This window comes from Vipera berus, assembly GCF_964194415.1.
Source record: "Vipera berus genome assembly, chromosome: 2".
Taxonomy (NCBI): Eukaryota; Metazoa; Chordata; class Lepidosauria; order Squamata; family Viperidae; genus Vipera; species Vipera berus.
This window is the reverse complement of record NC_138203.1, coordinates 128,785,230-128,802,822: the sequence shown is the minus strand read 5'-3', so window position 1 is coordinate 128,802,822 and position 17,593 is coordinate 128,785,230. Positions and strand designations below refer to the sequence as shown.

Here is a 17,593-nt window from a genome sequence, read left to right as displayed (position 1 = left end):
ACAGATACCAGACACAATACAGAGAGTGCTTCTGACGCATTTTCCTCACAGAATTGCCATGACAATGGAATTCCCCAGCCTCTCCTGCATGGAAGATCACTGATACAGCAACATCCACAACAATGAAGCCTCTAAGATGCCACTCTTATGTTCTGGGCTTCTCTGCAGAGTAGTTTTCCAAGCACAGTCCAAATGAACACAGCTGCTTCTATATCCTGCATCAGCAGAATTTCCGTGCGAGCGGGAAAGACCCTGAAGACAGCACACAAAATGCAGAACACGGCATGGTGTGTGTGTGTGTACATCATTATAACTAGCTTTCCCCACACTTATTGTTCACCTTCAGAATAACACTAGACATCTGCACCTTTAATAATTTTAGAGGGCATTCCAGCCAAACAGTCTGCATGACCAGATGGACAATATTTGTGGAAACTCCCTATAAGTCAAAGCCATGCCCCTTTTGCATCTGGCTACCTTCAAGCTAGAGCTGTGTTTCTAGAAATGCAGTTTTGGAATATGCAAAATATGCCAGCTCAGCAGCTTCATTCTTGTACACAAAGCTTAGCTGCAAGTTGTTCCTCCCAAGTCTGATAGTCCCAGATGTAGAACTAGCCAGGGTTTAAAGAGAGAGGAAGAATCCCTCATATCCCCAGGTTTACTGTACATTATTTTAGATCGTGGCTATATGAAACCTGAGAGCTTTTAAAAGTAGCGTTTGTTTAGAAAAAGGCAGACCTAACCCATAAACTAAAGATACAGTAGAAAATACAGTACTCCATGGGATGCAGCATATCAATGACATTTAAAAAAAAAGCTGCTGAGCTGGCAAGTAATCTGATATATTCATCAGGCAGATTGTTAAATAAAGAGGTCATCATACCCCCAGCCTGGCTAGAATAAAGTAGATCCACCCTGAGTCAGCGTGGGTTTGGGTGGCCTAGCACCAGCTCTTCCACATATTCTTCCGCAGAGTAAATTTGTATCTTCTAGCATTCAAAGTAGTTACTCCATCACTAAACAGCAGCCCTTTCCTAAAGTGCCTGGGAAAACTCTCCATGTAACACCCATTATTCTAAGAACCCTGTTTTGGCTTATAAATTAAAAACAAGAAATGCGAATGAAAACGACATGCTATTCCATTTTCGCCCTTTTTCTTTTTCTTTTTTTTTTGGGGGGGGGGGGAATTCAATTTTTAAAGTCTCAAGTTATTTATTTCAGTGTTGATCTTCAGCTCTGAAGGACAACTCTGGTTGACAGTCCAGCTGGTGCTTAGAGGAAGATTACTTTCTGTTTGAACATATGGATGGGCTGTTAGCATGCAATCAGATTATTTTCTGATACAAGGAAGAGATAGAGGGGGAAGGAGTTCCTACACTTTTAATAGCTTATGATAAGAGTCCAGAAACTTCAAAAGGTCAGTTGAGTTCTCCATTCCTGGATTGGATATATAGTAGCCCCATCTTCCTTTGCGTTCTTGACCCAACCCAGACTGCAAGCACAGGAAGCTGTTGCTTGGGCCATTCTGGGACTGCTGGAGAAGAGGGAGTAAACTCGATGAAGCAATTGGAGCCAGCATACGCATGGGAAACACTGGGATGAAGCAAGAGGCAAAGACACAGCAAAACCTCTTGAACTGCCTTCGAGCAGGCATGAAAGGAGGAGGAGGAGGACAGGGCTCCTCCAGAACTAACTCACATCAAGAAAAAAATAAAATAAAATAAAATACAGGAGCCTTTTCCAACCTTTCCCTGAAGCAAGAAAAGCAGAAGCCTCCCTTCCCCAGCATATCACAAAGCTAGCAGACCGTCCTATGCGTTCCTATTCCGAAGTCAGTCGCTTTCAGTTCAGTAAGATTTATTTATTATTATTTATTTATTTAATTCGGTTTATATACCGCCCTATTCCCGAAGGACTCAGGGCGGTTTACAGGGGAGAATTTAAAAAACAATACAATATAAAATTAAAATTAAATTAAATTAAGTATAGCCCCAAAAAGTCAAAATCACAATTTAAAATCATTAAAACCCCTCAGTCCAGACCAGATAGCTCAAAGAGCCAGGTTTTTAGGTCCCGGCGAAACGAACAAAGGTCGGGGGGCAGCCCGGAGTTCCGTTGGCAGTTGATTCCATAGGGCAGGCGCGCCCACAGAGAACGCCCTCTCCCTGGGGATCACCCGCCTGCAATCCTTGACCGGCAGTACCCTGAGGAGGCCCTCCATGTGGGAGCGCACAGGACGATGGGAAGTTGACACCGGCAGAAGGTGCGCCCTCAGATAATCCGGGCCCATGCCATTTAGGGCTTTATAGGTCATCACCAGCACCTTGAATCTCACCCGGAGGGCAACTGGAAGCCAATGCAGCTCGTGGAGAAGAGGTGTTACATGGGAGTATCGGGAGACATTTGGTAAAGATAGCTTTATACATAGGATAAGGCTGCAGTGCTAGCTGGATGTAAACTGGATGTAAATTTTGAAGATCATATAGGAGCCGTGGCCAGGGGGGCTTTTGCCCAGGTTCGCCTGGTGCGCCAGTTGCGACCCTATCTGGACCGAGATGCCCTACGCACAGTCACTCATGTGCTCGTGACCTCCCGTCTAGACTACTGCAACGCTCTCTACATGGGGCTGCCCTTGAGGACCACTCGGAGGCTTCAGCTGGTGCAGAATGCGGCCGCGTGAGTTGTGATGGGGGTTTCCCGATACTCCCATGTAACACCTCTACTCCGCGAGCTGCATTGGCTTCCGGTTGCCCTCCGGGTGAGATTCAAGGTGCTGGTGATGACCTATAAAGCCCTGAATGGCTTGGGTCCGGAATATCTGAGGGAACACCTGCTGCCGGCATCAAGCTCCCTTCGTCCAGTGCGCTCCCACAGGGAGGGTCTTCTCAGGGTGCCACCGATAAAAGATTGTCGGCGGATAACACCCAGGGAAAGGGCCTTCTCTGTGGGTGCGCATGCCCTCTGGAACCAGCTGCCCGTGGAGCTTAGGACTGCCCCCGACCTGAAAACCTGGCTCTTTGAGCTCTCCGGCCCAGGCTGAGAATTTTTAAGTGGGGTTTTTAATTCTAGGGATGATTTAATCTTTTTTTAATTTGTTTTTAACTTTTGTATTGGTTGTTTTAAATGCCCTGTAAACCGCCCTGAGTCCTTCGGGAAAGGGCGGTATATAAATTTAATAAAATAAATAAATAAAATAAATAAACCTTACTGAACTCAACGTGGCTCACTTTTGAGAGGATATACTGAGATTTGCTCCATAGAGCTCTCAACTATGTAAACATGGGAGCTGTAGAGAAGTCATCAGCAGACATATCCAAGTATCAAGACTGAACCTAGCTCTTGAGACAGAGATCCAAAATAAGGTTACCAACTTACGGGAGGAAAAAAAACAACATTTAGGTATGTTTTTCTTCCTTTGGGCTCCCCCACCCCAGCTGGAAACACCTTGCATTGGAAAGCTAACATGTTTAACCTCTATGGCGATTTCTAGAGAGAGAATACAAGAACAAGAATATATAGGGAGTCTACAATTTACAACTTATTCATTTAATCACTGGAAAAATGACTCATAACCGGTCCTTGCACTTATGATCACTGCAGAGTCTCCAGGATCAGGTGATCAAAATTCAGAGGTTTGGCAACTGGCACGTATTTACAATGGTTGCAACACCCTGGGATCACGGGATCACCATTGGCAACCTTCTCAGAACGCTTCCGACAAAGGAAATGGGCGAACTGGATTCCCTTAATGACCGTATAATTCAATGAATAACTGCAGCAAAAAAACAGCAACAACAACAACAACCAGTCATAACATTTACTTACCGACAGCATTGTTTAGCTATGGCTCCAATTGTGGTCATACATCAAGGACAAGCTGTATACAAATTCTAGTGATGGGAGAAGACACTCGAGTCTAGAGACAGTTGAGGTCGCATTCCAAGGCTGGGATTGGGGAGAATTTTTCTTTATAGGACCGAGGACCTTTTTTAAAAAAAATTGTAACGTGGCTTTTTTTTTAAGAGCATAAACTACGCTTTTCATCCGTTTCTCACTTCAGAATAGAAGGAAACCATGCCACTGGTTTTCAGCCATCATGGTCAAAAGGGTCCCCAACAGGTTGTTACATCTGTGGGTTAGAATCTACAGAAAGCGAAAGAAACATTCGCAGGAAGGGGAAAAAAAACAATTGTTTTCAGACAGAGGTCTCTTTCTACTGCCAATCAAAAGATGTTACACAGCTACTCTGGGTTTATTTCGCCACCCGATTTTAAAGTGGATTTAAAAAAAAAAGTGGCAGAAAAAGTGAGGAAAGTTAAGAGCGGGAGATGAAAACATTTTTGAGCAGAAATAAGACAACTGTAGAATAGAAGCCTAGCATGAAAGGACTCATAGGATAAATGCACCGGCCAGAAGAGCTTTATAAAAACGGGAGATAGACCTCTGTGGACTCCATTGCTGGGGAAGAAGAGTGGGGAAGACATACAGGCTGAGAAGAGAAGCCCAGGACCGAAGTCTAGAATCTTGGGACTGGATTTTGAGTTTCCGTTTATGCTCCTTGGTTAAACAACGATCGGCTCTCCAAAAACCGCTAACACCCCATACAATTCTACTTGAGATGAGAAGGAATCGTATCAGCATTTGGCACTTAGGATGGAAACAGGTAGCTGAAAATATGAAACATGCTGGGGAAGCCCCCAAGATTTTCACCTGCTACTTTGATCCCTGCCCTTGAGGAGCTCATGGCTGGATATTACCACCACGTACAAAAAAAACCAGAATCAACACATTGTGCAAGCAGGCTTTAATTAAATATCCTGTGGATGGGCAACTATTAGATGCACTGTTTATCTGTTAATGATAGCGGTGCAAGAAAGAGAGGGGAAAATGTTAGGGAATAAAAGCAAGATAACCAGAAGCCTCTCCCATTCACGAATTTATTAGTCTTCCCTTTTTCCCAAAAGGAATGATTGGTATGAGCCATCAGTAACATCTGCCTTATATTAGCCACAGTGATTGCATTTAAAAAACTCATCAAGTACCGAATCTATTCCAATAAGCAGATCTCAAAACTTTGTTGAAATGTTTCTCGGCCCAATTATCAAAAATTCTTTTAAATGGAGATGTTCTGAGAGGAAATCAGGCTGTTACACTTCAATAATAGCAGGAGAATATAACCTTTTATTTTTGCCATTGAATGACTGGGTAGGTTCTCACTGCCCCCCTCCCATGCTTTAATTTTTAATTGTATAGTTTGCTAGGCACGTTTAGCACAAACCATCCACTGAATGCCTCCGGGAATGTTGCTCAATTATGGGTCCTCACACACTCTCCTCCCCAGGAAGAGGTCCTCCACATTTCTGAAGGTCCTTCTTCTTGACCACCTGACCAATGTAAATGTATCTTGTTTGGGAATCCATAACAACCCTAACAATAAAGCATTATATTTCTCTCTACTAAGTGCACACCCAGCACTTACCAAAGCCTGAAGTATGTTGACTTTTTCTTTACCACCAATTTATAAAATCACATATCAGGCAAGACTAACACTCATGTGCTCCTCTCAGGCTTGCAACAAGAGCAACATGCTACCCTGACCCATCTCATATATACATACACATACACATATACACACACACACACGTGTGTGTGTGTGTGTGTGTGTGTAGGTCTTGGCGCATTCAGGTCTTGTGCACAAGCACGAAACCGAAGACACCAGCCTGAAGATGACAAGTGGGACCTCATCGAAATGTCGCCAAGACACCCTCAATCCTACACGGGAAAAGACCCAAATACGCCAAGACCTACATACCTATACCCGTGAAAATCTACGAAAATATATATATATATATATATATATATATATATATATATATATATATATATATATATATATGGATCTTCGGTCATTCGGGTTTCCTCCCGCGTAGAACTAAAGGTGTAGGTGCGACGTTTCGACGCATATATATATATATGCGACGTATATATATATATATATATATATATATATATATATATATATATATACACACACACACACACACACACACACACACACACACATACAACGGCCGAAGATGGAGAACTTCTGCTAATCAGCAGAGTAGGAATACTTTCTCCTTATCAAGAACACAGTCTTGGTAAAGCACGTAATTTGTATGTGCACACTGAGGACTTTTTAAAAACAGAAGGATCTTTAAAACATACGGATTGAGAGAAACTGGAAATAACCAGAAAATCTCTTTGAAAAAGCAAAACAGTGATTAGCTACAACTTTTCATTCAGAAAAGGTACATGGTCCTCTAAAAAAAATGACAGGGACAGTTGGCAACCTCTGCACATACTGCTCTTTCAATTCTCATCCCTGGGCCAATAATGGGTATTGTAGTCACACATGTTTGGGAAAATCACAACAGTTCTAGTTTCAAAGCATATTAAAGGCAAATTGAAATTCAGTTTTTTGGACCAGATAGTATAAGAGAGTAGGACAAAGAGTCCAGTCAAACTTTGGAGTAAGAAGGGACAGACACTATGTCCAGGTGAAGCATATAAAGTCCAAAGCAAGTAAATCCCTTGATGATTATCATACTGTCTTACATAGCCCCCAAAGGATAAGTCGAAGTTTAAGCGCTGTCTCTCTCTTAGTAATGACAATCAGGGCCATTTATCTAAAAGACAACATCTTTCCCTCTTCCAAATCAATAAGACAAACCCTGAATTACGGTGAGTTACAAACATAAAAGGAAACAAATGGGGAGATGCTAGGGAAGAAAAACAACAGAGTTCTAATAAGGGTTTCGAAGTCTTGAAAGTGTAATATACCGTAAATGCTAACGCATAAAGTCAACATAGAGTTTCAGATGGCTGAGGCCAGTGAGTCAAGTTTTTATTCCACAAACTAAAACTAAAGTATGCAATTGCTTGGATTTCCTGGACCAGAACATGTCAATTAAATTTAGCTGTATGTGCACACTGAAGACTTTTTAAAAACAGAAGGATCTTTAAAACATACGGATTGAGAGAAACTGGAAATAACCAGAAAATCTCTTTGAAAAAGCAAAACAGTGATTAGCTACAACTTTTCATTCAGAAAAGGTACATGGTCCTCTAAAAAAAACGACAGGGACAGTCGGCAACCTCTGCACAGACCCTGAACAGACCCTGTTACAGGGACTCCACTCAATATTACGTGCGCATTATAGATGCCTAGGCACAGAGGGTAGGGTGGGATGGGGTGAGGAGAGGAGAAACTATCACAGCCTCTCCCTCAACTGTGACAAGATTCCAGAGGTGGACGAACTACCGCTTCCATCATCCCCCACCAGCATATCCCATTCTCCTGCACCGCTGGGGATGACCGACTCTGCAGCGGATTCGAACGCCGGCATTCTCACGTTCTTACTTGGGAAGTGAGTGAGAGTCCCTCCACCGAATTGAAAAAGCGATTCCTGCGGATTCCAGAAAATGCGCAAGGGGGACTTCAAAGCCTTCCGTTTCCAAGCGGTCAAAAGGGCTTCCACCCCACCCACCCCCACCCCACCACCCCCACCCCACTCCCCGCCTTTCTACGGCTGCTTCGCTTTCTGAACAGTTCAAGGCAGGGGTCTTCAAACTTGGCCCTTTTATGACTTGTGGACTTCAACTCCCAGAATTCCTCAGCCAGCAAAGCTGGCTGAGGAATTCTGGGAGTTGAAGTCCACAAGTCATAAAAGGGCCAAGTTTGAAGACCCCTGGTTCAAGGCCTTGCCCCGTTGCCGTCCTCGGAGAAAGGAAAGCTCCATTTCCACCCCCACCCCCACAACACACACACACACACACACACACTCACAACCCGCCGCCGCCGCACAACTCCTTTCTCCTGGGCGAGTCACGAGGCGGAGAAAATGCAGGAAAGGGGGACCCTCCCTCCCTCCCTCCCTGCGCCCCGGTTGGGCTCGTCTTTCGTTTCCTAACGCCAGTCGCCGCTTCCCTTCGCGGCGGGTTGCTGTCACCGTTTCCCCCACCCGCCACCCCCGAGGAGGGATCGGCCGCCGGCTCGAGTCGGCTCTTACCTTGGCTGGAGGCGCCGCTCTTCTCGGCCCGGCTCACGCCCTTCTCCTCCTCTGCCGTTCGCCCTTTAATTCCATCTGGGGAGGAGAAAAGAGAATCGGAGCCGTGAGCGCTGGAGGAGCTGCTCCGGTTGTTGCTCGTTTTAGCGGCGGTGCCCGACGCTGGGTGCAGCCCTGGCATGGAGGGGACCCTTCCTCCCGGCTGCTGCCTCCCTTCGGGAGCGCGCAGGAGAGATCCGTTTAAGCTTCTCTCCGCCGGCTTCACACGCTCGGGTCAAGAAGGGCAGCGAAGCACGGGGGGGGGGGGCAATCCTGGTCGCCGGCGCTGGAGCTCAGCGGCTCGGCTCGGCGATCCCAGTCAGCTCCATCCTTCGGAAGCCGCAGCCGCTAACGCCTCTCCCGGGCGGATCCACCTGCGCCCGGCCTCCGCTTCTCCCCACCCGCGCAGCCGATCGGTACCAAGGCGCTGGAGGAGGAGGAGGAGGAGGAGGACCACCGCGCGAACGGGGGAACAACAGAAGAGGAAATAAAGAAAAAGAAGGGGAAGGGAGAGAAAAAAAAAGAGGAGTAAAAAAAAAATAGAAAGAAAGGAACCCGCACTGAGCAGGGGAGAAAGTTGCATTGTTTGGCGAGGGCGCTCGCGATTGGCCCAACCTCAACCAATGGCAGGGCGCTCGGAAAGTTTGCTGTTCAAGTGCTCCATCTGGTGCTCGGGAGCGAAGCTCCCGCCTCAGCCGAGAGCGACTCCTTCCCAAACGTGAGAGTCAAAGGGACGGTGATCTAGTTCAGACAGACAGACAGACAGACAGACAGACACACACACAGACACACACACACACACACACCCAACGTCTGGATTAAAATGCGAGGCACGGCTTCGCGTTCACAACCCGAGTTTAACTTGTTGAAAACGTGGGAACGCCTCCCGCGATTGGCCATGACTGCGTTCCGAAGCGCTTTCGCAGCTTTTCCCAGACACGGAAAAGGGGATAAAAGTTTCCAAAGCCTCGACCTGGCTCGTGGTTATTTCGAGCCGATGGGGCAGGGATTCTCTGGCCGAAGAAGGCCCGGAAGTTCAGGAGGCTTTACTCATAAAAGTTTGAAATGCAACATGGGGACAAATAAGACTGAATTGAAGCTCACCGAGAGGTCAGCCGACCAAGGGAGTTGTGATTAAAACCTGCCAATTTTAATCACAATTTATTCGGAACCTTCCCATTGGTATGACTTGGAATAGCCCATAGGTTGCTTACAGGTAGATCTCGTTTAGTCACCATTTGCAGTTACAATGGTGATGAAAAAGTAAACTTTTCCTCACATTTGTGACCTGTAAAGCAAAGGAAAGCTGCAGTGAGATTGTAAGCAGTTTCACTTAGCAACCGCTTTGTTTAAAAACAGAGCTGCCAGACCCAATTCTGGTTGCTAAACAAGGACTGTTTGCAGTACTATTTTTAAAAAAATGATGGCCCATATTCCTGCACTGCAGGAGTAATAATAAATTCTTAAGTTTTAATTCTCCTTTAGAATCAAATCAAATATGAGTCTAGAGAATGCTGAGATACACTACATTTTTAATTTAACTTTTAACTGCAATCTCATTAAATATTGTTGTTGTTAGCTGCGAAGTCGTGTCTGACCCATCGCGACCCTATGGACAACGTTCCTCCAGGCCTTCCTGTCCTCTACCAGCTTCTGGAGTCCATTTAAGCTCACTCCTACTGCTTCAATGACTCCATCCAGCCACCTCAATCTCTGTCGTCCCCTTCTTCTATTGCCCTCAACCTTTCCCAGCATTAGGCTCTTCTCCAGTGAGTTTTTCCTTCTCATTAGGTGGCCAAAGTATTTGAGTTTTAGCTTCAGGATCTGGCCTTCTAAAGAGCAGTCAGGGTTGAGCTCCTCTAGGACTGACCTGTTTGATCGCCTTGCAGTCCAAGGGACTCGCAGGAGTCTTCTCCAGCACCATATTAGGGAATTTTAAATTCAATTTGTATAATTAAAGTGATTAAATTTTTGTACCACTGTATACTTTGGTACATAATGACTGGCAGAACTATTTGAATAGATATGGTGAACTGAGATCAGAGTTCATATGATGACATGCTGTAATAATGGATTGTTGAATAAACTATGATTGGATGCATTTATATCTCACTAAGTCATAATGTGGGTCATGTTGGTTTTATAGTAATTAAAAGTATTGTATGAACCCAATTAATGTATGAAAACCATAGTTTAGTGGGTTGTGTAAATTCAGACAATACTTAGCAAAGCATAAAGTAGGGTGTTGGGGAAATATAGTCTTTCTTCTATATAAAATCAGCTATTTAACACTATTTTTTAAAAATGCAGGAAATATCCATGTATCAAACCTTTGAAAACTAGTATTTGTTACTGATTTTTTTTCTCATGCATGATCTTTACCAGAAGAGACAGTTTCCCTTCCATCTCTTCTTATTTCTTTCTTTTGTGTACAATTACATCATAAAACAGTCTCCAAAATTGAATTTATCTTGAGATTGATTTTCTTCTTGAGATTCCAGGGAATAATTCAGTCTGGTAGATAGATAAAATTTCAGTTCAGCTAAATGCCAAGTCTATGATTTGGCTTACACCTGGTACTAAGTGATAATTCCCTTAATTATATGTTTATACACCATATTAAACTATTAATACTACTACAGCAGTTTGGTTTACCCATCAGTTTAGGCCAGGGGTAGGCAACCTTGGCTCTTTTATGACTTGTGGACTTCAACTCCCAGAATTCCTGAGCCAACATGGCTCAGCTTGGAAACCTCTCCCTTTTCCCTCAGCATGGCTGGTTCAGGAATTCTGGGAGCTGAAGTCCACAAGTCATGAAAGACCCAAGGTTGCCTAGGCCAACATCAATTAAAATTACATTATGCTTTAGCATGATGTGGGAACTTAAATCTGTATTTACAGAATACAGATTTACCAATCACAAGCACTAGTCAGCTTATATTGAAGTACAGCAGATAAAAACTCAAAAAGTTGTGAGTTAACTGGATACCCCATGGCAAGAATAATGAAGCTGTAAACTAAAGAGTTGGCTTTCTATTCATTAGGATAAAAATTAACATCAATAAACTGTGCGCAAGCTATGATTAGAGGCATGTAAAGAAACCCTAAGAGAGATCTTTCCATCCCCATTTCAGTGCTGGGGAGTCAACCAGAAAAATCAATCACTTTAGTGAGGGCAATAATCGGTACTGGATCATTGTTTGGGTCTTCAAGGACTCAGATCTCTCACTCACGGAACTGACCAATCCCATGGGGGATAGTACTGAAATCATAATCCCTCCAACTTTACAGTCTCTCAGCGTAACATTCCCTAACTTGGTATATTGTAGATTTAAAAAGCCAAATCTCCTCTGAGCCTGCATTACAATTTCTTCCCCCAAACCCCAGCCATTTTGTGCAATACATCTGAAATGGTTCAGGTTCAGGAAGGATTCACAATAGCCTTTCTTTGTTGCTCTCCAAAAAAGCAATGCCAACAGGTAGAGGTAATGGGTTAAAAGGAACCAGGTAGAAAAAAAAAGATCCTACTGTAGCATTCTGCCTTGAGAATGACTTGCTGAGCCTCTATTACAAGTCTATAAATGCAGCTGAGACATGTTTAAACAAATAAACACATTTCCTCATCACTTTTTAAGGTGCATGAAATATCTCTACATTTTCATGTAGCAAGAGGCTTAGTGAGCTATGCTTATCTGAAGCATTTTTATCTTGTTCCCCGCCACCTTTTTCTGCCACCTCTCCCTTTCTTTTAATAGAATAACTGGATGATTTTGCTGCAGGAATAACCACAGCTGAATAGGAATGTTTAATTCATATAATATGGTTGTGCTTCACATGCTGTGAACTCAAACACTATGGCTTATGGCCTAATGTATTGCTCAAACTCAGCCAATTGTGGTTTATATCATGTCTGAGCAAACAATGGCTGAATTCACACACCATGAAAATTTCTGCTTGTTTTAACCATTTTCTTGAAAAGGCCATTGTGTTCCAGCTCATTCATAACAGTAAGCCATTAACCATCATACACAAACCACAATGGCTGGGTTCACAGAGTATATATGGTAAGCTAAACCACACAAATCATATTATGCTACAGCGCATACAAATTTGTTCTCATTTTGGGGGAGAATATGGATCAGGAAATGGAAGGCCATGGAATCAGAAGGAAGCTTTATAAAATCATACAGGATGTTAAGCAGTAAGATTTCATTGTCTTTCTTAATCTTCCCAAATAAAGAATCCAAGTATGCTTTGTTTCACTGCTGTCATTTCCTGTTCACAACCTCCAAGGGACTCAGTCACTAGTGACATTTCCTTTCAAGCGGTCACCTCACTGACATTTGCTACGACCTAAAACTGAAATGAAAGTTATACATCAGCAAAAGAAGAAGAATCAAATTAGCACAGGAGGTTCTCACATTGCTATCATAGTTATTATACTCCTGGAGAAAAACATGGCATGCAGACACTGCTTGATTGGAATATCCCAATCAGAGTAGAATTACATATCAGGGATGTGATTAGCAGGGGGGAAAAAACATTCCAGGAAAAAGGATATTTTTTTTTAAAAAAAATCTCAAGATGTTAAAATGAAAAAGCAAGGACAGCATAAACCAAGGTTAAAGGCCTGCTTTTCATAGTTAAGGTCCCTGTTCAAGGGTCTAGCTTCTAGATTAACAAAACAAATTGAGAAATGCTTGAATGCATCTGCCAATAGTAAAAGCATAAAAGGCTTCTATTGTAATTTGGATGGTAGCAGAGAAAAATAGTTATTTCTGTCTGAGCACCGTTTCATCCCCAAAAAGTCACTATTCCTAAAATGGCTTTTGTCCTGTAAAAAAACCCTGCCATTTAATTCCTCCTAGAGCAAATAGTAAAATGGAAAATGAATTTTGTGAAGTAAAAGACATCAACTTTCTCCCTCCATCCACCTCCATCAGCCCATTTATTTATGAAACCTATAATCTACTCTATTCCTAATCTGAAATGGAATTCATTAATTAGGATTACTTTAAAGGTATTGCCTTCTAAAATAGATCAGTTCCTGGTGATTTACAGGTTCAGATCCATGCAGGTTTCATGGCATGACACAGTAGCTTGTCATCTCTTTCCACAACCCCGTTCCACTTCCCAGTTCAGCCTAAACCCTGGGTTTTCCACAGGGCTTCCCATGCAAATACTAATAAGGCATATCCCCTTTTTGTTATCTAGATCAATCCAGGTCAGCCAGATTAATTAAAAAATTAATATAAATAGCTCCTCCAAAAGTACAAATCCTCATCAGAGTTCTCCAAAACTTCTACTTTAAAAGGAAAAGAGGGAAATGCATATATTTCATCCTTAGTGGTTTCTAAATGAACATTTAATCAATAGACAGCTGTATCTTCAAACCTTAGAGTTTAATGATCAGGAAATAGGGATAAAGCACAAAGTCTTTACATTCTACTTACAAGCTGCTGCCTCTTAATCATAGTTAAAGGATGCCCTATCTTGGTCTCCAATGAAACATGACATTTCAATTTCATAGAACCTTATCTACTTCACCCTCCTCCTGTCTCTCATAAAACCATGTAAGGCAGGGGTGTCAAACTCAATTTCATTGAAGGCCGCATCAGCATTGCGGTTGCCCTCAGGGGGCGGGTGGGTATGGCCAGGGTGGGCGTGGCCTACTGGGTGGGCATGGCTAGAGTGGGTGTGGCCTGCTGGGTGGGCGTGGTCAGCTCTACATCATTCGCATCAAGGGTGCCTATGGGGACCTGGGCAGGAGTGGGACAGGTCTGAGGGTCTCTGGCAGGAGGAGGGTCTCAGGGCCAAGGCAGTGGGGGCCGTTCCCTCACTGTTTCCAGGATGGCTTTGCGGGCCGCATGAAACCACTTTGCGGGCCGGATCTGGCCCCCGGGCCTTGTGTTTGACATGTCTGATGTAAGGCATCTGTGACATTCACAAGACTTTCTACCCTCATCACAGAAAAAGAACTGAAGCTGACAAACAGTAACAATTGCTTATGGTAAAGAAAAACAAATATCAATGTATCTATGTGGGTAGATTAAATGGCAAGCAAGAATGCAAAAGGTGTGGTTTGGGCCTTAATTACATTTGTGAAGAAATAAGTCATTAGTTAGAAACAGTCTATTTTTACCTTCATTCACCAACTTTCACCACGCTGATTTCAGAATAATTCAGAAACATTTACAGGAGAGTCAGGCTAAAAGAAAAACAAGATGGTAGTTTTGATGGAAGTGCTACCTCTTTTTTATGTGTGGGGCCTGTTACAAAGTGGGCGGAGCTTCAATCATGTGGTCACAGCTACTCCTAGTCTCAGGCTAGGCTCTGAAACAAATTATACTTCCATTTCCCAGTACATATGTTCAGGAAAATGGCAGCCAAAATTTATCAATATTTTAAAAACAATGATAGAAAATCTCTTGCAATTATTCTAGCTATAAACAGTTAAAAAAAAGGAACCCAGATACACAGAATTTATTGAGTTACTCTTCTCATCCTGATTCAATGTTTATTTAGATTTGGGCTTTTCAAAATTTGGAACTTTGATTCAAGTTTCCTGATTGTGCCAAAATAAAAAAGAACTTTTTCACTGGCAAGTTATAACACACTGCCATTTAGGATACCAGAAGGATATTCCAGAAGCCAAAAGATTTTGCCAGTCCAAGTTTGGATCCAGGAAATGTATACTGTTGAATCCATTAAACACATTGTGTAGTTGGAAACTTGCACAGCCCCTTCTTTGTACACTTATTCCAACACAAATCCTTCTAAATTCGACAGCATTTTCTTCTTCTTCTAGCAAACGTGCTTCAGATTATATTCTTAGGGAATTAGTCTCCAGTCTTATGTATAAGGTATTAATAGCTCCTACTTTATAAGGTTTTCAAAGAAGGAACATTGTTCCAGCAAGAGTTTGGCCCTTAGGTGAGTGGTGCCTTTGATACAGTAGCCTTTTTATTCTTGTGTTCTATTATTTAGTTATGTTTTTTTTTTTTAAATTATGTTGCACTCTATCCAGAGTCCATTAGATTCAGGGTGAGCCATAGTGAAACTTGTTTTAATGGGAGAAGGGAAATGCAGATTTAGTAAATCAAAGAGTACGTTACAGGGCAATGCAATTACTGCAAATTACATCATTTGCTCATGATGTAATTACATTACTGACACAATCTTGGGAATTACACAGATGTAAATAATTGATAATGCTATAGAAGTGATATAAATTGCGATGGCATTTAATCCATTGAATGCAATAATTGTTGCATCAAAATCTGGGCAACTGAAGAACCAAGGTTAGTGTTACTAAAAAGGAAGACTGTTAATCTTTGCTATTTCTTTCTCTATTCTAACTATCTCTGTTGAAAGTGTTGCCCAATTTTTTTCTCCAGTGCAGCTCTTGTATGTGATAATTCTCAACACCACCCCCAAAGCAATAACCTGAGATGGTTAGACTGAAATTTGCATCTTCCCAATATAAACCTAGGGACGCGGTGGCTCAGTGGGTTAGGACGCTGAGCTTGTCGATCGGAAGGTCGGCAGTTTGGCGGGTCGAATCCCGAGTGCCGCGTAGCAGAGTGAGCGCCTGTTACTCGTCCCAGCTTCTGCCCACCTAGCAGTTCGAAAGCACGTAAAAATGCAAGTAGAAAAATAGGGACCACTACGGTGGGAAGGTAACAGTGTTCCGTGCGCCTTTGGCGTCTAGTCATGCCGGCCACATGACCACGGAGATGTCCTCGGACAAGCGCTGGCTCTTCGGCTATGAAACGGAGATGAGCACCGGCCCCTAGAGTCGCAAACGACTAGCACACATGTGCGGGGGAACCTTTACCTTTACTTTAATATAAACCTAAGGGACGCGGTGGCTCAGTGGGTTAGGACGCTGAGCTTGTCGATCAGAAGGTCGGCAGTTTGGCGGGTCGAATCCCGAGTGCCGCATAACAGAGTGAGCGCCTGTTACTCGTCCCAGCTTCTGCCAACCTAGCAGTTCGAAAGCACGTAAAAATGCAAGTAGAAAAATAGGGACCACTCTGGTGGGAAGGTAACAGCGTTCCGTGCGCCTTTGGCGTCTAGTCATGCCGGCCACATGACCATGGAGACGTCCTCGGACAAGCACTGGCTCTTCGGCTTTGAAACGGAGATGAGCACCGGCCCCTAGAGTCGGAAACGACTAGCACACATGTGCGGGGGAACCTTTACCTTTACCTTTAATATAAACCTAAAACTCCAATTTGAGACATCATTTTTTTCAGTCCCCAGAAACAATTTCCATCGACGCTGAAAGAATGAGCTACCAGTCATCCATGTCATGGTTGTCCCAAAGGTGCTTTTGCAGGAGGCAACTGGACTTTCTTGTTTTTCTTTGAAGATGTTTCGCTTCTCCTCCAAGAAGCTTCTTCAGCTCCATCCCCCACCATCTGGTCAGAGCTGAAGAAGCTTCTTGGATGAGAAACAAAACGTTCTGCAAAGAAAAACAAGAAAGTCCAGTTGCCTCCTGAAAAAGCACCTTTGGGATTTCTATGTCACGCTTTTATTTGTTTACCATCAAACCCTGGTCTTTGTAAACACACAGTCCAAAATAGCTTCAAAGAACATTTAGAAAGTAGGAGAATATGGCTCTGTAGTTTCGGCCCTATCAATTGAACTTTGCCCCACTGATTGAAATCTGGCCACAGGGGTTAGTAAATTACAAGTATAGTGCAAAAGATTACAGTGGCTTCTCATGCCTCTAGCCAAAAGCGAGTCCCACTGAGTTCAGGGAGACGTATCCTTCCATTAACACACAGAAGTTTGCAGCTTATAAATAAAATAAAGAGGCATGCAACTCTACAAATCTGGATCCCATTAAGGACTTTTAAACCACACACATTTTAATAGAGGGAAACAGAAGCACATGTTTCACCCCTCCCTGCTGCCAAAATAATGAGATAAAAGGGCTTAATCCTGGCAGGGTGATCTCCAACATGGATAATCCAGATGGGCAACTTGCAGATTTTGGTTCTCCCTGCCACCGCTTCGGCTGCTGCCTCCACATAATTCTCCAGAAGCTGACTATTCAGATGCTTGGCAAAGTGCAGTAGAAGAGCTATTGTTCTAGAGTGGGGTCCCTTCCTTCCCCAGCCAGACCACAGAGGCAAAGGAAACTTGTCCCCTCTATGAAATATGAAATATAAATCTTCCATTCGTCCTTCAATATTGCTATCCTCCTTTGTGTTTGTCAAACTGTAAATTCAGCCATGCCTTCTCTCCCCCCCCCAACCACTTCCCAAGACCTCTTTTCTCTTGTCTGCCCTTTTGCCCCTATTTGGAAACAAATGTGAAAGAAAACGTTTTTATCTGGTCTGCCGCCTCAAGGCTGTCCATGAGTTTATAGTCTTTGATCTCTGAGTTTGAATTTTGCAAGGATGGCTGTTCATCTCTTGAAAAATGAACTTGCCTTTGCAATGGGGAGAGGCTGTGGGTTGCCAACAGGGGTGGTGGAGGGAGAAAAAGCAGGGCAG

At 43.4% G+C, this 17,593-nt stretch overlaps 1 protein-coding gene across 3 annotated transcripts in view; it reads right to left on the bottom strand.

The window, feature by feature from the left end:
- HDAC7 (histone deacetylase 7) overlaps window positions 1-17,593 on the bottom strand; it is a 252,155-nt gene that overhangs the window by 140,139 nt on the left and 94,423 nt on the right. For 2 of the 3 annotated variants that reach the window (XM_081321842.1, XM_081321843.1), the window contains exon 1: window positions 8,052-8,841. In XM_081321842.1, coding sequence (XP_081177968.1) covers window positions 8,052-8,229 — 178 coding nt within the window. In that variant the 5' untranslated portion in view covers window positions 8,230-8,841. Of the gene's footprint in view, window positions 1-8,051; window positions 8,842-17,593 lie in introns of those variants that run through there. The other variant, XM_081321844.1, reaches the window with a different exon arrangement.